At 41.4% G+C, this 21493-nt stretch overlaps 1 protein-coding gene across 3 annotated transcripts in view; it reads right to left on the bottom strand.

Annotated features, from left to right (window-relative positions):
- Positions 1–2452, bottom strand: part of LMO1 (LIM domain only 1) — an 84471-nt gene extending 82019 nt beyond the window's left edge. For 2 of the 3 annotated variants that reach the window (XM_075928004.2, XM_089778644.1), the window contains exon 1: positions 1821–2452. Coding sequence is in view for 1 of the 3 variants with exons in the window: in XM_075928005.2 (XP_075784120.1) it covers positions 1821–1842 (22 nt within the window). In the remaining 2 variants the exon portion in view is untranslated. The remainder of the gene's footprint in view (positions 1–1820) is intronic. The other variant, XM_075928005.2, reaches the window with a different exon arrangement.
- Between the last annotated feature and the right edge of the window lie 19041 nt (positions 2453–21493).

Raw genomic sequence — 21493 nt, 5'->3', positions numbered from 1 at the left:
GAAGTTTGATATCATTTATACAAACATAGCATTCACTACAACACTACCAACTGTAAGGCTTTTCAGTTTGCAATTAACTAAAGTTGGCATGACGGGTGACAAGCCAATGCCACCTGACTTTGTGGCAAGTGACACAGTTATATGCAGCAAGACGGCATGACGTTCTGAAGTGGTGATAGGACTTTGATCATGATGACCAACAACACAATCACCCATCAGTCTCCGCAAAAGACAGCCACCTCTGTAATGCTCCTATTCCCATACACATATATGACTGGCATAGCTTGGTTAGAGATGAGAGGGCTGGAAAGTGATAGCAACAGATCAAGGAGAAGAATTAAGAATTAGTTGTGTTACCTAATATGGGCTTGGAGGAATGGACCATTTTCTGAGCAGCATGGACTTCTTTCCCCAAGTATTGTCTATGCCAATGAAAAGCATATAAAATGACCTTTGACCCAGCAGCCACCCACATGCCAATCCCCAAAGCAAAGGCCACTATTCAAAAACACAGTTGTAGACAAAAATGACCATAAAATACTGCCAGAATCAGTGAAGTCCAGGTATATACATATTAGTTTCTGACAGGCAATGGTGCTGGCTGTGACACAGTCTTTTCAATTATGAAGAAAATGACAAGACTAGAAGGGTCTTAAAAGAGTTTTAAAAAGTCAGTATGATGAGCACGTATTGGGAAAACTGGGAAAGGCCATCACCATGCACAGCAGTAGGTGACCACACTTTCACTACTCGTTGGTGTTTTGTAGATAGATTTGAAATATCTGGGGGGTGAGAGTAGAAATTAAAAGGCCTCAGTAGGATAACCCTGGCAAAAGTTTTGCAGTGTTGTTACAGGATGCCTGTATGGATTGTTTCACTCAGAACCACCACCCCAGCCGTGCACAGCAAATAACCTTTGACAGCCAACTCTGACAGCTAAGAAGTGCAGGCTGGCAGAGGTCGGAGTTATCCTCTCCTTTCACCCCAGCCCCACATTACAAAAACTTCCAGCAGCATCTTATTTCTCACTGGATGTATTTCTCATCTTATTTCTCACTTCTTTAGGATGCAGGAGGCTATTGTGGTGAGTTACCAGTTTCCTTTTTTCTTCAGCCCTTCTTAATACTTTACACGTCAGAATTAATTTCCCTTTAAATTAGCTAACTTAGTCTTTAACTCTGGCCTGCGTCCCCGCTCCCAAGTGGGGCCACATGAATGTCTAGCAAGTCCTGACAATAAGCACATGGTTGAGCCAAAGTTGCCTGCAGTCAGCTCTCTCATCGCCACATCCACACATCCCCCTTCTTCCCAGCCTCATTTAAAAAGTAAATCCTTTCCCACAATAAGCCGAGGCGCCCTTTGTGAGGCAGTTTAGCAAAGCTGTGAGCTCTTAGGCATTAATAGCGGGTTTAGAGCCGAGGAGGGGTGGGATAGGCGAGAGGGTAAACACGACAATAGGAGGGGACAACAGTGGCCGCGCGGGGAGAAGAGACCACACTGAGGCTGATGGAGTTAGAGGGGCAGAGAAGCGAACCCAGACCAGCAAGCTCCAGGGAGGCGAGCACAGCGCTGGCTGAAGAGACCGCGGTCCGTGTGCCAGGGGCAGTGAACGCCCTGCACCGCACGATGGAGTTTAGCAGCGCAGGCAGGCAGGCGAGCCCGGACCGCCCTGCGCGCGCACCCCAGCGTGCTCCGCTGCGCACGGCATCCGCGACAGGCACTTGCAGCAATGCCCCCGTCTCCGCCGGCCGCGCGCGCTGCCTCTCCGGCCGCGCGCCAAGGGAGCCGGGGCGGGCCCGACCCTCCGGCGTCCCACCTACCGTCCTCCTTGTCCAGCACCATGGTTCTGGGGCTCGCGGGAAACAGCTGCCTCCGCCGCTCCGCCGCTGGCGTCCGCTCACCCTCCAGCCGCCGCTCCTGCGCGCCAGAGAGGGGAAGGGACGGGGCGCCCGAGAGGGCTTGCAAAGCGCTGCCCGGCGGCACGCGCACCCGGGCCGTCCTCCCTGGGTCTGCTCCCCACCCCAGCCGGCGAGCGGCGGCTGCACGACTTCTAGCCTCGCTTGCGCCGGGCTCGGCTGGGGCGCTCCGCTAGTGCCAAGGCAAGCGCTCAGCCCCTGCCCTCCCGCCACGACTCACAGGCCCGTGCGGAGAGGAGCGCAAGAATTCTGGAAAGATAAAGGAGACCAAATCCAGGGCCGGTTCTCCAGCGCCTTCCCAAGGTGCACAGCCAAAAAATTGGTTTGAATGGAATTGCATATGATAGCTCACAAGCACCCCCCCCCCTCCTCCTTTCTGCTGTTGCTACTGCAGAGCTTCCCAGGCTTCCGAAGTGCTTTTCTCTTTATTTCACTCTAAAGCTAAAATTATATTCAAAGGAAGGGAGGTAGGGGGAGGAAAAATGCGAACCTATCACTGAACGCAAAAGCACTTGCTGCCTGCCTCTCTCAATTTATGTGCTTTGCACTCTCTCTTGCTGCTGAATAAATGCGCACATTTCCCAGGGACCCTCAGATTCCCCTGTTAATTAAATCAATTCATTATGCTCAGATCTGATTAGCAGCCCCTTCCCCCCCTCTTTGAATCAATTATTCAATACACAAACATAATTGCCTGTGCCAGAGGTGTCTAAGTATTAGCTTATTTAACTCCAAGGACACTAATTACCCCTAGGGCAAGGGAACTTTTCTCATTAATTCTGACAAAACACAAAAGCACAGTTAAAGTGTGTGTGTGTGTGTGTATATACGTGTGAGAGAAAATGCAGGAGTCTATAGCAAAGGAAAAGAGGCATTGCTTTAACACACGTGTTACTGTATAAATAAGATCAATTTTCTTTCTACTTCTCACAGATTATTCCCCACATCTCCCCCTGGCTAAACTTTTTAAAAGTAAAGTACAGAACTGCATAGCAATGAATGTAGGTGGCATCACTAGCTTGAAAAGTGTTTTCAGCTACACACACACACACACAAAAAGATAAAGAGTTGATGGGGGGAGGGAGAGCAAAACAGAATTTGCAAACTATTTTGTTTACTATGGCAAAAAACTGATAAAATTGTGTAGCAGTCAATTTTCTGTATTTTAAAAAGCTGTGAAAGAAGTAGTCCTATGAAAACAGCAGATAAGATGGCAAATAATGTACCATGTATTGGTAACAGTTCTGAATTGTTTACAATCTGAATTAATGTCAATGCCTACTATTAACGTACTTGCTTCCTATGTTTACCATAATGGGCTTGATTTCCATTAGTTGAAACTGGAACATCATTCATTAGCATTTCCATTAGTTGAAACGGGAACTTGCAGGTTACCCACATTTTAATTCCATGTGAACTTCCATTAAAAAGCATTTATTGATTTCCCCCCAAAATTGGTTTTTACTTACTAAAGACCCTCATTGTTAGTGTCCTCAATCTGCACAGGGGTATTGAAGATTTTGTTTCCCCAGGCAATACATGAGCTGATTCATTATTCCCCTTGCCTATCTAAATCTATCAGGAAACTAATATTAGTTCTGCTCATATACTAAGCTTTATTTCATTTCCCCCACTGTCTTGATTTTAATTTTTTTTAATCAGGACGGTTTCTGTTGGTGAGACACACAATTTTTGTGATATCTGGAAATTTTTTTAAAATGCCAAAAGATTTGTCTCCTGGGATTTCCTCCCACTTCCACATTACCACATTTCTCATGTTGGGGCTGCCATGATTAGAGTCGTTCATTTGACAACGCTACTCATTATCTTTAAAGCACACATTGTACGTGTCAAATAAAGCCAAGAAGAAAACCTGTTACATTTATTGCTAAGCAAGCTTAACCAAAGTTACTTGCAAATACAACTTACAATATAATATTGGGTTCCATTAGTGCAGTACTTTTTTCTATGAGTATAATGATTTAAAAAAAGCCTGCAGCTTTATAACACAACAAACTCTGTTAATTTTCTGATATTTAATTTCCAGTGTATGGCATATATTGTACCCACATGAAGTTGATCTGTCTAACTTAATGAATCTTTTTGGAAACAACACAAGAAATCTCAAACTTGGAGAAACCTTTAGCTATGTTCATGAACCGCTAATATATATTACATTTTAAAGGCCCAAATGTGCTTCTGCTGTAATCAATTGAAACTTTAACTGCAATGGTAGTAGGATCAAGACCTAAGTATGCAACTTTTTCATTTTACTCTGAGCTTTTTGGAGGTACCAGAGTTTTGTTGAAGGATACTCTTACCAAAGAGGCGTATGTTTGGATACGCTAAGCTGCAGGACACTATGGAAGATGCAAAGGGAGAAGCAGCCAGAAACTGAGTAAAGGGTCTAAACTGTGAAATGAATATTGATTTTGGTATCACGTCTCTAGAAGTGATGTTCACAGTTGAATTCAGGAAGATCGTGGTGTCTGGGGATGAGAAAGAGAAGAAGAGGCAACGGACAAATTGAAGTGAGGTCTCTCAGCCAAAGCCAAGCTATTATAAAACATAAAACATGAAATAATTCTCCATGCAAACATTTTACAGTTTAAATGATACGCACTGATCCCTATCTTTACATTTATGCAGGCTTAATAAAGATCCTAGGATTAACCACTATGTAAAAAGTCTCCACTTCAGAGAAATGCTTTCTACAATATAGTGGCGCATTGCCCTGTGTGCCTTTTACAAATATATTCAGATAATCCATTCAGAAAAGGAAGCATTTGAATACTTACGCGAATGTCTGGAGTCTAAAAACACTAGACAGGAAATACCATGAGAATGGCCTTCCTTAAGAATTTTCCCATACTAATAAATAAAATGAAATAAATAATACAATATACTACTACTACTATTAAGTAGTGTTGCCATAGCCCCAGTTTACCTGGTACTATATAAATGCACAGTTAGAGTTCCTGTTCAAAGAATTTTCATTCAAAATAGAACAAAGTGTATGAAGAGAAACAGGTTCCAAGATGTGAAAGTGACTTCCCCAAAGTCACACTGTAGGCCAGTGGGAGAGCTGGAAATATGAACCACGTCTCCTGACTCCCAGCCCAATGCTGTAGCACTAGTCTGCATTGCATGCATGCTCAGAACAAGACTAGACATGATTAATATGCCACTCAAGGCTTTATGCACTATTGTTCATATTATGATAGCACCTACAGTGGCTAGGGTCCATTGTGGTGCAGGCTAAACAAAACCACATGTAACAGACAGTCCCTTCATTGAAGTGCTTGCAGTGTAGATAGAAAAAAAAACCAGACAAAGAGAATGAGGGAAAAGAGAAGTACAGAAAGTTGGAGTGACTTGCCTGGGATCACACATCAGCTGAATTGTAAGCCAAGAGTGAAATCCAGATTTCCTGAGTCTCAAATCAATTCCCAGTTGAATAGATTGCAGTTGCCTTTCTTCTTTTGCTTTGGCCACAAGTAGCAGAAAAGGAAAAGCCTAAAAAATGATGGAGTATAGCAGATGAAGATTTCCTGGGGAGTGAACTTGTGTTGTATCCCAGTCAATGAAAAGACCTCCACAAGTTTTCCTGTGCTTGAATGAGGCAGAGACCCAGTAGAGGAAAAAGTATACAAGTATGCAATTAACTATCATATCATAATGCATACTCAAAGTGGCAGAATTAGGTTTCATTAGCCATCTTAATTTTGGCATTTGCTAATGTTTGAGTGCCTGAGTTGTCAACATTATGTGGTGTTGTTTTAACAATTTTTAAATGTAATTTCCTAGGTTTCAACTGCACAGAACAGATTCCTAGCTCATCTGAAGAAGTAGGTTTTGCCCACAAAATGATTTTATACACACACACACATACACACTTGTTAGTCTCCAAGGTGCAACAGGACTACTCATTTTTAAAGTTACAGACTAACACAGCTACCCTCTGAGACTTCCTTGTACTTGAGTTAGATTTAGCTGATTATTCCTGAAGTGGCATTGTTGAGTGAAACAAAATACAGGACTATGTAGCACTTTAAAGACTAACAGGATGGTTTATTAGATGATGAGCTTTCGTGGGCCAGACCCACTTCCTCAGATCAAATAGTGGAAGAAAATTGTCACGACCATATATACCAAAGGATACAATTAAAAAATGAACACATATGAAAAGGACAAATCAAATTTCAGAACAGAAGGGGGTTGGGGGGGGGAGGTAAATGTCTGTGAGCTAATGATATTAGAGGTGATAATTTGGGGAAGCTATCTTTGTAATGGGTAAGATAACTAGATCCTTTGTTCAGACTCAGGTGTAAAGTGTCGAATTTTAGCATGAATAACAGTTCAGAGGATTCTCTTTAAAGTGAAGTCTTAAAAGGCTTTTGAAGCAGGATGCAGGTAATTAAGTCGTTGAGACAATGTCCTTTCTGGTTGAAATGGCAAGAAACTGTTTTTTCTTTGTGATCCTGTCTAATATCTGTTTTGTGGGCATTGATCCTTTGGCAAAGTGTCTGATACATTTGTCCAATGTACATAGCAGACGGACACTTTTGGCACGATAGCATAAATTATATTTCTGGATGCTCAGGAATATGTGTTCTTGATCTTATAACTCACTTGGTTAGGTCCAATAATGGTATCAGCAGAGTGAATATGTGGACAAAGCTGGCAATGGGGTTTGTTGCAAGGGAAGGTACCAGGGTTGGTATTAGTGTGGTATGTCCTGTGGTTGTTGGTAAGAATCATCTTGAGGTTAGGTGGTTGTCTATAAGAGACTATCGAAAGCTCATCATCTAATAAACCATCTTGTTAGTCTTTAAAGTGCTACATAGTCCTGTATTTTGTTTCAACTACACCTGACTAACCTGGCTACATTTCTATCACTATTGTTGAGTGAGTCAGACTTGCATCTGTCATATTGGTGACCCATGTTTTATTCCTGGCTATTTTAGGGCTTGTTTACATTTATAGCATTTCTAGCGGCACTGCTATAGTGCTTAGTGAAGACACCTTCCAGGCCAATGGGAGGGCTTCTTCCATCAGTGTAAGAACTCCACTGTGGGTATGTCTACATTACAGCACTATTTCGAGTTAACTTAATTCGAAATAGTTAATTCTAATGAAGCTAATTCGAAATAACGCATCTATACACAAAAACTATTTCGAAATAGTGCGTCCACACTGAGTGGAGCCTGAACCAAAGTTAAGGCTGGCCAGAACCAGTGTTGGCAGGACATCAGGTCAGGACTTGAGTGTGTGGGGCTGCTGCCTGAGGCTAACTGAGCTCCGTGCTTAAAGGGACCCTACACCCACCCTGGACAGACCGTTCTCTTGCTTGTGTACCTCAATGAGGGACACCACAGCACTTGGCCACATAGAGCCAGACCTGCCTCTGTGCACGCTGGTGCATCTCATGGGGTTGTTGCCATCAGCCCGGCTGCACTTGCTGCAGGCTGCCATCCGGGGGGTCCATCAGGGGGCTGTCAGGATCCAGGAGGCCCTGAGGGAGAGCGTCCACCCCAAGGAACTATCAGAGCCTTCCTGGTCCTCCCCACTGGGGGTTCATGCCCCATTCCTCCCTCGTAGAATGAGGTTTACCAAATTCGAAATAAGGGCTCCACTATTTCAAATTTATTTTGAAATAGCAGTTTGCCTGTGTAGACGTTATTAAAGTTAATTTGAAATAACTGCTGTTATTTCGAATTAACTTTGTACTGTAGACATACCCTGAGAGATAGTAGCTTTGTTGATGGGCAAAGCCCTGCCGTCAGGGAGCCAACAGACTTGCCAAGCCCCTGGACAAGGTATGTTTGGGGAGTGGGGGATGATAGGGGGAACAGCTCCATGTTCCCAGAAGGAGCAGGGCCTCAGGCAAAAGAGATGGGGCTGGAGGCAGCCAGCCCTCAAAGCTGCCCGGAGAGTGCTGCACAGTGCTCCAATGGTGATTTAAAGGGCCTGGGACTCCGGCTGCCACAACTGGGAGTCCTGGGCCCTTTTGAAACACTGGGCCCAAGGGCAGTGGGTGCCTTTGCCCTCTCCCCCCTGTCGGTGGGCATGCCTGCTATTGACATAGCAACATCTACACCGGGAGTTTGGTTGGTGTAACCACATCTGTGAAGGGGGGAGGGAGTGGAGGTGGAGGTTATATGACATAGGTTTTTAGTGTAGTCCAGTGCTCAGAAATGACCTTGTGCAACCTTTCAGTGACTATTTCTGTAAAATGGGGTATATGTATGAAGCTTTGCTCAAACTTAAGGGTAACAAAATGCACAAAATCAACACCAATCAGTAGTTGAGAGACTCAGAGCAAAGGGTGCCTTTCCTTAAGGCAGAGCATACTTAGGTAAGCCTAAATGGGAGGGAACCACTTTGTGAAGGTCACATGTATACAGCAGGGCTAAAGTCAGAATAAGCTAAGCAACTTCACCTATGTCTATTGCGTAGCTTAGGTTGAAATAGCTTATTTTGACTTTTGGCACTGTCTACATAGCAGGAAGTCGAAGGAAGAACAGTCTTCCTTCAACTTTCCTTATTCCTTGTGAAATGAGGGTTACAGGAGTCAGAGTAAGATGTCCTCCAGCTTGACAGTATTTTCATATAAAGGCTTGTAGTATAGACACACTCTTTGTTATTTCAGAATAACTTTAGTTATTCCGAAATAACGCTTCTTTGTAGACATAACCTGATAGACTAGAGATTCATTAGGGGCTGGGCACATGTAAACTACAAATTAAGTCTTCAGAAAATCAGCAGGGAACTCTCACTAGTTTTACTGCAACTCTGCTAAAGTTGATTTCCCAGGGAGTTGTAACTCAGAAAAATCTAGATGGATTTTCATGGGGCCAGAGAAAAAGATCCCTGGCTGACCCCTGAACTATTTCCCCTGTCAAACTTCAAGTTCCTGCTCCAAATCATGGAGACAGTAGAAGAGTTACAAAAGCAGCCACAAGGTGTTTGAATCTGGGTAAAATTAGCGATTTTTCAGAAGCTGCTTTCTTGAATCCTTTTAGATCAAAACTAAAAAAAGGACAATGCCTACTAATGGCAGAGGTCAAAAATGGGGGAAAAATCAACTAAAATAAAGTTCCCCAAAGTTCTAAGCAATCAAAAACTGGGAGATATCACAAGGGCTGCTGGGCAATCCTGGGGTGGTGGTTTTTCATATTATTTCTATTAAAGCAATACTTTACAAAAAGTTTTGCATTCATTTTGCCACAAATAAAAATATTAACGAAGGCCATTAACTTCAGTAGAGCTGCTAATGGGTGCAAGAATATACCCATATGGAGCCAATTGCAGAATCAAGGTTTCATTTCTTTCCTACCCCAGGATGTATTTGAGACATCTATTTTGTCTTCTCAGTATCTAGCTTTCTTTAGTTTTATTGCATTGTGTAATACTTTTAGCAAAAAGGCTGTATTTATAGATGTATTTATGCAGCTGAAATAGACTTTCTAACTTAGACCCTGATCTTGTAAACACTTGTGCACATCAGTGCCTTTGCACACATGAACAGTCACACTAAATTCAGCATTAGGGCACCAGGGCAGATCCTCAGTTGGGACAAAGAGCCATATTTTTATCTCTGCAATATAGAACAGGCATTTTGTCCATCACCAGCATTGGTTACAATATGTAATAATAATAGAATTTAAAGTGCTAAGTATGGCTGATCAAAATATTTTCTGTCAGAATATTTTCTCATCAGAAAACACCTATAAATAAAAAAAGTTTTTGTAGAAATGTGCCACTTTTGACAAAATTTCATTTGAACAAAACCAAACTGAAACAATCCAGTAAGATTGAAAACTACACAAAATGGGACATTTCAATTTTCATTTCCAATTCAAAAGGACTTTTCATTTCATTTTTTTAAATAATCAGATTTTTTTTAAAAAATCATTATATCAGATTTTATATTTTTAATCAGAACTAACAATATGTCTACACTATAGAGTTTTGTTGGCAAAACAGCCATTTTTCCGATACAACCTGAATTACGTCCATACTGCAATTGCGTTCTTCCGAAAGTAAATTGAAAGAACAGAAGGGGTTTTCTGGCATTGATAATCCTCTTTCTATAAGGAAAATGCCTTTTTCTGAAAGAGCTCTTTTGGAAAAAGGCATGTGTGGACGGGGAAAAGGGAGTTCTTTTGAAAGAAGAGGAAAGAGGAAAAAGCACAGGTGGCTGGGTGGCCACTCCATCCATAATAATCTCATCTTAAATGCAAGATAGTGTACATTCAGTGTGGATGCTATCTTTTAAAAAAGTAGATTGCTTTTTCTATGGGCTTTTGTGTGTGGATGGTCTTTTTCAGAAGACGTTTTTTCTGAAGATCTCTTCCAAAAAAGATTCTTCCAAAAGAAGCCTGTAGTCTAGACATAGCCTAAATGTTTCAATTGATCTGAAATGATTTTATGTTTACTTTTGCAAGACATTTTGTTTGCTTTCTTTTGTTTCTTTTTTTATTTCATTCTATTTTGGAACAGAAAAACAATCAAAATTGGAGAATTTGTCACAAAATATAAAAACTGGTTCCCACTCAGCAGCTCTATAACTAAATTAGCTGCAAGACAATTCCTTTCATTTTAGTATCACTGGAGTTTCTTGCATTTTCTTCTAAGTGCCTGACTATCTCGATATCAGACTAGATTGAGAACTGCGCTGATCTAGTACTGCTATTCTATTATCCTGCATGGACAACTTTTTGTAGCCCTTACATTAATTGTTCATGTTCATACAACGTATTGCCCTGATTTGTTTTCAATGAGATCCAAGCACATGCGTACATCCTGGATAGAAATACTTTCTGAATGAAAGGCAGATTTCTTTGCTTGCACTAAGGTTGACTATACTTGAGTGTCTATATGTTGTAAAAATTCTGTTACTATGTTTTGATTCTCAAAATAAAAATTAAATATTTTTGTTGAATGAACACTTTTTCGATTAAAATGATCTGTGTTAAAAATAGAGCAATCCCTCTGATACTGAGAGAATAAAAGCAGAAGGATCTCATAAAAGGGCAGCCTCTAGAGAATGTAAGCACTCTACCCTTGTAATATAAGGCTGACACTTTAGCCATTAGGCTACGCAATCTATGGTGACCTTCTTGGGGAATTTACAGGTATTATATTAGTAACAGGATGCCTTGGCTGCTGTTCTCTGCATAGCAGAAACATGAAGTTACAAGGAAAATATTTTTCCTTTAAATGAAGTAAGAAATCTAGAATTCAAAATCTGTTCTGTACTTTATAACTGAATCCATGTAATTTAGCACAGTGCAAATTTTGCCTCCCATATCAGTGTTTAAGGTCCCATATACACTGGAATCCATATGGTTTCTCTGCTCTGGGGAAATAGGAATTCAAGAGGTTGTCCAATATATAAACCTGTCAATGGCAGGGAAGGCTAAGGGGAGCTGGATTGGATTAATTAGCCATCCTTCTCCCCTCTGGTAAAGTTGGAAAGAAAGGAGGTTTGAGGACCACAGAGCCTGAGGCATCCTGTACAAGTCCAACCACAGAGCCCCATTCAGCTGAAAGAAAGTGAGGAGTTGCTACATTTTAGTTACATTTCACCTTTAATTGGGCATGTCCTGAAATTGCTTGAATATGTCAAGCAAGTGTGATCCAACCCTGCACTGCCTGGCTCAAATATTCCGTAGTCGCAAGTATAGTTGATAATCATGAGCTTGGTTTGAAAATCATTTTACAAAGCCCAGCATTTGTATTCTTTTTATCTGTGTTCCAGTTTTTGAGCTTTTACGGTTGATGTTTTAAGCTTCTCTCTGAAAACATGAGGACTAGATATTTATTTTTTTAAATGATAGCTAGGATTCTTCATTAATATTGCGCCTGCAGGAGCCGGAGCTTTGTGGAAAGCACCAAGTATTGCAAGACTGACCATAAAACTGGAAGAGTTAGCAACACTGCAGGCTTGTACTAAACAAGCCAACCCACCAGTAGGAGCATATGTCACAGCGGTGGCTCAGATTGGCCTTGTACACAGTGATACAGGTGTCATCTCATTCTCTAGAAATTCAGCTTTCATTTTTTGAAAAGTGAATCTTTCACAGTTCAGTTGAAAGAAAAGCTCAAAACTGTGAACTGAGAAACTGCCTGTATGAGTCTGCAGAGAGCCAGACAAGAAGGATGGTCAAAAATTTTCTGTCAGCATTTTTTTCCTATAAAAAACTGAGTTTTCTGTGTAAAGTTTTGTTTAATTGAAAGTATCAGCCTTCCTAGATTTTTTTTAAACATTATAGGAAAACAGAAAAAGCTTCCACTGAAAATTGAATATTTTAATTTTTGTTAGAAAAATTTTAAATTTTTTCCTCTCACCAAACATTAAAATTTTCTGCAGAAAATTTTCAGTGAGAAGACCAATTTTCTGATCAGCTCCACAAAAGTTCTGAGAAGCATTAGCTGGCAGTCATCTTAGTGAGGCATTCACTAAGGGCATGTCTACACTAGGAAATTATTTTGAAATAACTACATTCGATATCATAACTCCCGATTTAACAAAATCAAAATAGCGTGTCGCCACTATGGGGAAACCTGCCTCTTAGGCCAGAGAAGTTCCCTGCCAGAGTCTTAGTGCAGGGGTCTCAAACACCCAGCCCACAGGCCAGTCCCAGCCAGAGCAATTGTGATATCTGGTCTGGGACTCCGAGTGGGCAGGGGGACTGTTTGTTACTGGGCCCTAAGCTCCGCCCCTTCCTGACATTGCCCCGTCCTCTCTCCCCATGGGACCTCAACCCCTGAGCATGCAGCTTTGGGGATCACTGAGAAGTCTGATGCCAAACGGCTTGTGGCTGCTAGCATGATAGATGGGAGATATGCCCAAGAGATATGGCCCACATATTGACTACAGAACAGAGCAACTCATCTGTTGCACTGTATGATATTTTGCACATCTTTTCACTGGTATTCAGATTAATCTGAATCTACTGGTGTAGTTCTTCTTGCTTCATTAGTGGTATGTGTTTATGTGGGATGGCGGGGGTGGAGGGAGGGGAATACACCCCAACAGCAGCAAGGTGTAAGAGCAGCAGAGACAAGTTCAATGCAGATAAAAATGACTGGAAAACAGGTGTTTGAAAGCTAAGTGATGGCATATGGCCTGAGACACATCTTGCCAACATTTCTTAATGAATAGTAGGTGCACTCATGGATGAGAATAAGATTGCTTGAGGTCTATGGGTAAAGGGGAAAGTTCTTTAGGAATGATTTTTATTCTGGGAACAAAGCCCTTTTTAGAAGATTTCGCCTCTCCTCCTTTTGTGTCATCCAAATCCATTGACAGCCCAAAATGAAAAGCTGGCCCTGCATCTGATGTTCCTATCAGATCCAGAGAGGAACTTATATTGCAGTACTAAGAATTTGCTGCACCATTCTTCATAGATGGTAGAGGGCACAGCAGTGTAGATTTAGGTCTGGATTACTTTGACCTACAAAGCAGATGTCCTATAGTAACACTGCCATTTCCTTCTACATTTTCCCAATTATATTTACCAAAACAACTGGCCATCCTGAGTCTAGCATAGCCTTTAACTTTTTCTGTTGTAATGAAAACAGAAAGTCATAATTGGCAATGTACAAGTGTAACCCACACACCTAGGCTATGTCTACACTTGCAGCTTCTTGCGCGAGTAATATGCAAATGAGGCTAAGCGTGGAATATCGCTGAGCCTCATTTGCATACCTAATGCGCCACCATTTTTTCAGAAGAGGCTCTTGCGCAAGAAGGAGCATCTACACTGCCCCTTCTTGCGCAAGAAAAACCCTCTTGTGCAATGCCGTTCTTCCTCTCAAGTAATAGGTGTAACGACATTGCGCAAGAGGGTTTTTCTTGCGCAAGAAGGGGCAGTGTAGACGCTCCTTCTTGCGCAAGAGCCTCTTCTGAAAAAAATGGTGGCTCATTAGGTATGCAAATAAGGCTCAGCGATATTCCACGCTTAGCCTCATTTGCATATTACTCGCGCAAGAAGCCACGAGTGTAGACATAGCCCTAGTGTGGTTCACTGTCCTATGCAGTGGCACCTAGACCACAGCAACAGCTAAGTTCAAGAGACCTCTATAGCATAGGCTGGGAGCCAGTTGACTTTTAGCTTAGAAGGTAGAGGTTCCTATACTCAGCTTCAGACGGCTCAGGTTCAAATCTGCCTGGTGACGGTTACACGAGCACATATAGGAAGAAGAAAAGATCTATATACTCTGGCACGTGCAGTCAAATTTATTCTTGACTCGGTGGATTTAGACCATGCATGAGCATGTTCCATACATTCTACCAGACAGCAGTTCAGATGTGAAGTTGCTAACATTATAATTATAGCAAATGTATATGTGAACATATGCTCACAGTCATGAAAGAATAATGCATCAATCCAAAAAAAGGTGTAGAGGCGATATCCATAGTACATACCATGGCTGCATCTACCTTGTACAACCTATCTATTGTCCCAATACCCACCCCAGTCTCTATGCAAAGGGATTCAGCCCTATGTTAGCCATCACCTACAACAGAGTTTCACCCTCCCAGACAAGCTTCCATCCAGCCAAAGCAGAAATATTTAGATATGCTTCCCCAATCTCATCCTGTCCCTCCCAATTAAATTGAAACCAGAAGACTGCTCTGTAGGTCCTGGTTTAAAACAATGGCCCAGATTGTTGAGTGCAGCCATCCTGAAGTTGGTGCAGCTCAAATGATGAGGTGGCTTTATGTTGCTCTAGGTGGCCTGCAAGAGTTTGGCAGTAGTCTGCTCTAATTTACAACCTGCTGGATCAGCTCTCATTTACATCTGTCTGCCACGCTCTCCAGGGAGTTGTTTGAGCCACACAGAATAGCCATAACATACTCTCTGGACACTCCTTTGCCCCTATCAACATAACCCAACATGGGAGCTGCAAAGAGGCCACTGGGTTCCACTGGCCTGATGGAAACCAAGGAAGCCATCTCACACTCACCACATCAGTAGGAAATTTAGCTGGCGAAGTTGACTCCCACACACTCTACTGGTGTACAAGGGCAGTCGTTAACCCAGAATTGTGGTCAGCGGATCCAGTTTCAGCTCAACAGACACAAACCCCAGAGAGACTAACCATGCTCGCTCTGCTGCAATGGTATCTCTGACATAAGGAATGTCATACACTTCCCTTAGTTAACTGGAGGCAACATCTAACCAAGTCAGTTAACACAGGCTGAGACTGGAGGAGAGGTGGCTGGTGACGTGAAAAATGGCTCAACTCACACCCAGATAATTTCCACACTCATATCTAGCTTGGCCTGGGTTTCAAAGGACAAGTAAGTCCTTATTGTGTCCATAACAAAGTGGATCATCACTCCCCTTCTCTCATAAATAGTGCTCAGTTTTGTTCCTTCCTGGCACCACCCATTGGAAAAAGCAGACACTGTCATAGTTTCAGGGCTCGTTTGGGACAAAGGTAGTGGATTAGATAAGCAAGAGGCTTAGAGTGCATCTATATTGCACCATTATTTCAAGATAACTAACATTATTTTGAAATAACAATTTGAGTGTCTATACAGCCATTCCGTTATTTCAAAATAAATAAATAAATTTTGAAATAACGGACGGCTCATTCCGACTTCTGTAAACCTCATTCCACGAGAAATAATGCCTATTCCGAAATAAGCTATTTTGAAATAAGGCCTGCATAGATGCTCTACTGCTTCTATTTTGAAATAGCCCCTCCCCAGGGCCATTCTAAGTTATTCCTCCCCAGTGCCTCCTGGGGTTCTAAATCGTGATAGAACATCTATGATAGGGAAGCCTGCCTCAGACTAATTTTGAGGCTTTCCTGCAGTGTATACGTGCTATTTCAAAATAAGCTATTTTGGGATAACAATTCCGGAATAGCTTATTTCGAAATAGCCATTCAGTGTAGATATACCCATACTGCTATGCTACTAAGGCTATTTCTTTAGGGATTTTTTGCTTGGCTGCTCTGTTGTAGGGTGACAAAAACATTTAGCAAGTCCCCCTAGGGCCATTCTTGCACAATTTTGATGAAGTCTTCATAGGCTCATAGACACATGAAAGATGGAAAACATAATAGACCACTAAGTCCATTTCTATGAAAATCAGGGATAGAGACATTGACTGAATTGAGCAGTAATCAGGGTGTACCAGTCTACATAGCTCTATTATTTCTGGTCCATCAGTGAATGGTCAAGGTATGTAAGCTTGTGCCCTAAGACAAGAAAATAGTTTTGAGTAAGATTCTTGGGCCTGCCACTGTTTCTTCAAGGTGAAAAACTTGCTCATGTTAGAGTCTCATAATACTATAAAACTAGCTAAAAAGTGCTAGCATACACACCATCTGAGCCAAAATTGCCAGGGTGAAAGGCGTTAGAGATTTATAAATGTGAGAATATTTGTGCTTTAGCTGGTTCAGATCCCACTCTCTCTCATCTGAAACAGTCTCCCTCTTTCACTCTTCAACCAAAATTCAGGGTTGGGGGAGTCTGGAAAATTATTCTTGCTCATTTCTGTCACCCGTGAGACTTCACTCATCCTGCCACTTGTTTTCTAAATCAATGAGGTCACTTCAGTCAATCCCCCTTTCTTGTTATTTTGTGGTAATTAAAATTAGTCTGGACACTCGTACTACTAGTTTCTAGCATTCAGCTCTCCAGGGTGAGTGACCAGGCTCTGAATGAAGAAGACTGTTGTACGCAGAGCACGATGAATTAAGTTGTACACCTGAGCCCCAGTTGGCATTCTTTAGGGCAAGGAGCCTCATTTTGTCTGGTTCTTAGATGAGTGTTCTTAATCATATTTTAATTTACATTTTTAGTATAACACTCAGAGGGCATTGTGAGAAACATGGATAAAACCCAATCAATATATTAAATAAATAAGCTGTTGGCTACACCCGGGGCATCCAGCATTGCAAGTGCAGCTGAAAGCGAGAACTGTGAAGTTGCTGTTCAACACAATTTCTTCCTAGCATGCTTTGGAAGTAGTCAGACCTGTAAGAAGAGTGTGAAGAATCTGGTAATGACCACACATCTGTTTTAAATAGATTTGTTTTTGGCTAAGGCTACCATGCCAAGGCGCAGCTGGAGTCAAGGTATCACTTAAAAAGGCTGAGCTACAACTCTGATGTATTTTTCAACAAAGTGAACAGCCGAGACTTTTTAAACAAGCATATAGTTAGAGCACAGAACTTTAACTCATGCTGTTTGATGCTTCAAGTGTGGATTTACACTGAAACACCCTCGCAACTTATCTATAATGCCTCACATTGCTAGTATATCAAATTTGCATAAATACACATCAAACATGTAGAGATCAATAGATATAAATGTGCCTTTAAAGGTGAATAGCATAAGTGCACTCCACACACAGCTCTTACACATCCTCTAATTAATTCAAATAATCACACTTTGGTTTATTAAATTAAACATTATATGGATAAAATATAGCTTACCATCAACTCTGAGCACTAAAACACTGCTAAGAGAGGACTGTTGCTGCCAAAAACACAGTAAGAGATAAAGAGGGCTCTATTGAAATGTGGCTATAATCTTTAGTGCCATGGAATGGCTAATGTATATATTATTTTTAAACAGTATTTTTGGACAACTTTCCCCCTCTTTGTCTCGTACTCCCATTCCTGCCTGTGGTACTGAAACTCTGCAAGCTAAGCACAATGAACAAAAGGAGCAATATAGACCTCATACATATTTTTAATGGGGAAATTTGTTATTTCCTTCAGCAACACAGTTATTTATCAAACCCTCTACCCCAATCACATGGAAAGGTGAAGGAAGAACTTCCTGATAGTCCTGTGTTCCCATAGGAAAATCCAGCTACTAATCAAGAGTTCCTACGAAACAGTAAAGGGTGGCAGAGTGATTTGGAGGACATTTTTTGGGTCAGTTCCAGTTTCAAGCTTTTATATGCCTACAGAATCCAGGTGAAGGTAAATCTAGCCTTGCTGGAAAGACAGTGATTAAAGTTTTTAAGAGGCACAAAGATTTTACAGAGCGGTATCCTATCCAGGATCAATTAAATGTCATCTTAAATACTTAACTGAAGCATTTTTATATGCTTGGAATCAGTTAAGTAGAAGGTGCCAAATTAAACTTACATTTAAATTTTTTCATTGAGTTAATCTCAGGAGATTATACACCATATTTCAGGAATGATTTCAGAAAACTTTCAGTGCTCCAGTCTCTGCTAAGTTCACTTCAGGAGCACTTGGAAAAAGAAAACACACAGGGGAAATTCTCCACCCCCAAGAGCAAATAAGCACAAATAATTACAAAAGTGTTGCAATTAGGTCCAAAGTAATGAAGAGGGCATCACATAAGAGTGTGTCAGCCAAATGATTCACAACAAGAACATTACAAGAAAAACATTTTTTGAAATATGTGACAAGTTAATTTGTATCATGTCATGACATGATCCAATGAACTAGGAGCCCTTTCTTCAACAAACACTTTTCTCAAGCAAATACAGTGTGGCATTTCCATTATTTCTTGGAGAGAGAGGACAAACCTTCATGGGAAAGGAAGGATGGTCTAGAGGTTAGATTATTGGTCTGGGACCCTCAGGAGATCTAGAGTGTTATTCCGGGCTCCACTATTTTTTTTATGTGACTTTGAGAAGACACTTGAGACCAGATATTTAAGTGTATTTGGGCACCTAAAAACGCAGCTAACAACCAAATGGGACTTTCTAAAGTGCCTCTCTGCTTTTGAAAATATGGGTTGGACCTCCCTGGTCTGGCATTCTCAGGACCTAAGTGGTGCTGAATCAGGGAGTTTGCCAGACCAAGGGAGGTTAATGCTTCCTTCCTACTGCCATCAGCCGGGCTGCACTCCTGACCCTGGCTGGTCCCTACTTCTAGCCACCAGGGCTCTCTGGTCTAGCAACATCTGTGGTTCTGCTGGACCGCAGATGTTACCAGACCAGAGAGTCCCAGATTTTAGAGGTTTTACCTGCACCTTAAAAATCTGCCTCTTAGATCCTGATTATGAGATGCACTGAAAAGCAATAGCTCCCATTAACTTCAGCTGGAGTTGTAGGTGCTGAGCAGTTTTGAAAGTCAGGCCTTTAATCTCTCTTTGTGTCATTTCTGCATTAGCGAGCAGGAGGATAATTATCATCATTTCTATTAAAATAGATCTCGTGGCCCAAATCCAGATTGGATTCTTATTGTGCTAGACACTGTAGAGGAGAGACAACAAGTGACAGAAGAGAACTCCTGTAACCCTCATTTTACAGATGTAGAATTGAGAGCCAGAGACCCAAATCCATAAATGTATTTAAGCTCCTAGTGCCCACTGATTTCAGTGGAAGTTAGTGATTTAAATATGTGTGTGGATCTGAGCCAAAGAGCTTAAGTGACATGCTCCAGCTCAGACAAGAAGTCTGTGCCAGAGCAGATTGAACGTAGAAGTTTTGAGTCATAGTTCAGTGCTTTACTAACAAGACTATCTCCCAAGGCTGAGGATATTGGGGAGATTCCCAAACCTGAGCTATTCTTTTTAGGTGACAAATCTGAGGAATTGTCCCAGCTTGAGGTGCCATTAGAGGAGGTTTTGGAACAAATTTATAAACTTAACAGTAACAAGTCACTGGGACCAGATGGCATTCACCCAAGAGTTCTGAAAGAACTCAAATGTGAAATTGCAGAGCTATTAACTGTGGTTTGTAACTTATCCTTTAAATCAGCTTCTGTACCTAATGACTGGAATATAGCTAATGTGATGCCAATATTTAAAAAGGGCTCTAGAGGGGATCCTGACAATTACAGACCGGTAAGTCTAATGTCAGTCTAATGTCAGACACATAGAAGAACATAATTTCTTGAGGAAAAGTCAACATGGTTTCTGTAAAGGGAAATCATGCCTTACTAATCTACTAGAGTTCTTTGAGGGAGTCAACATACATGTGGACAAGGAGGATCCAGTGGCTATAGTGTACTTAGATTTCCAGAAAGTCTTTGTCAAGGTCCTTCACCAAAGGCTTTTAAGTAAAGTAAGTTGTCATGGGATAAGAAGGAAGATCCTTTCATGGATTGATAACTGTTTAAAAGAGAGGAATCAAGGGGTATGAATAAATTGTAAGTTTTCAGAATGGAGAGAGCGGCGAGGAGTCCTGTGGTACCTTATAGACTAACTGAAGTGTAGGAGTATAAGCTTTTGTGGGCAAAGACCCACTTCATCAGATGTATCCGATGAAGTGGGTCTTTGCCCACGAAAGCTTATGTTCCTACACTTCAGTTAGTCTATAAGGTGCCACAGGACTCCTTGCCGCTTTTGCAGATTCAGACTAACACGGCTACCCCTCTGATACTTGACAGAATGGAGAGAAGTAACTAGTGGTGTTCCCCAAGGGTCTGTCTTGGGACCAATGTTATTCAACTTATTTATAAATTATCTGGAGAAAGGGGTAAACAGTGAGGTAGCAACATTTGCAGATGATACTAAACTACTCAATATAGTTAAGACCAAAGCAGACTGTGAAGAGCTTCAAAAAGATCTCACCAAACTAAGTGATTGGGCAACAAAATGGCAAATGAAATTTAATGTTGATAAATATAAAGTAATGCACATTGGAAAAAATAATCCCAACTATCCATAAAATATGTTGGGGACTAATTTAGCTATAACTACTCAAGAAAGAGATCTTGGAGTCATTGTGGACAGTTCTCTGAAAACATCCACTCAGTGTGCAGCAGCAGTCAAAAAAGCAAATAGCATGGTAGGAATCATTAAAAAAGGGATAGAGAATAAGACAGAAAATATCTTATTGCCTCTATATAAAACCATGGTACACCAACATCTTGAATACTGTGTACAGATATGGTTGCCTCATCTCACAAAAGATATATTGGCATTGGAAAAGGTTCAGAAAATGGCAACAAAAATGTTTAGGGGTTTGGAACAGGTCCCATATGAAGAGAGATTAAAAAGACTTGGACTTTTCAGCTTAGAAAAGAGGAGACTCAGAGAGATATGATAGAGGTCTATAAATCATGACTGGTGTGGAAAAAGTGAATAAGGAAAAGTTATTTACTTATTCGCACAATATAAGAACAAGGGGGTTGCCAAATGAAATTAGTAGGCAGCAGGTTTAAAACAAATAAAAAGAAGTTTTTCTTCACTCAGTGCACAATCAACCTCTGGAAATCCTTGTCAGAGGATGCAGTGAAGGCTAAGACTTTAACAGGGTTCAAAAAAGAGCTAGATAAATTCATGGACGTTAGGTCCATCAATGGCTATTAGCCCGGATGGGTAGGAATGGTGTCCCTAGCCTCTGTTTGTCTGGAGGTAGGTTATAGGGAAGGGATCACATAGAATCACAGAATACTAGGACTGGAAGGGACCTCGAGAGGTCATCGAGTCCAGTCCCCTGCCCTCATGGCAGGACCAAATACTGTCTAGACCATCCCTGATAGACATTTATCTAACCTACTCTTAAATATCTCCAGAGATGGAGATTCCACAAACTCCCTGGGCAATTTATCCCAGTGTTTGACTACCCTGATGGTTAGGAACTTTAGGAATGTCCAGCCTAAACCTCCCT

The sequence above is a fragment of the Pelodiscus sinensis genome, chromosome 5, assembly GCF_052426305.1.
Source record: "Pelodiscus sinensis isolate ZL-2025 chromosome 5, ASM5242630v1, whole genome shotgun sequence".
NCBI lineage: Eukaryota > Metazoa > Chordata > Testudines > Trionychidae > Pelodiscus > Pelodiscus sinensis.
This window is presented reverse-complemented; position numbering and strand designations above follow the sequence as displayed.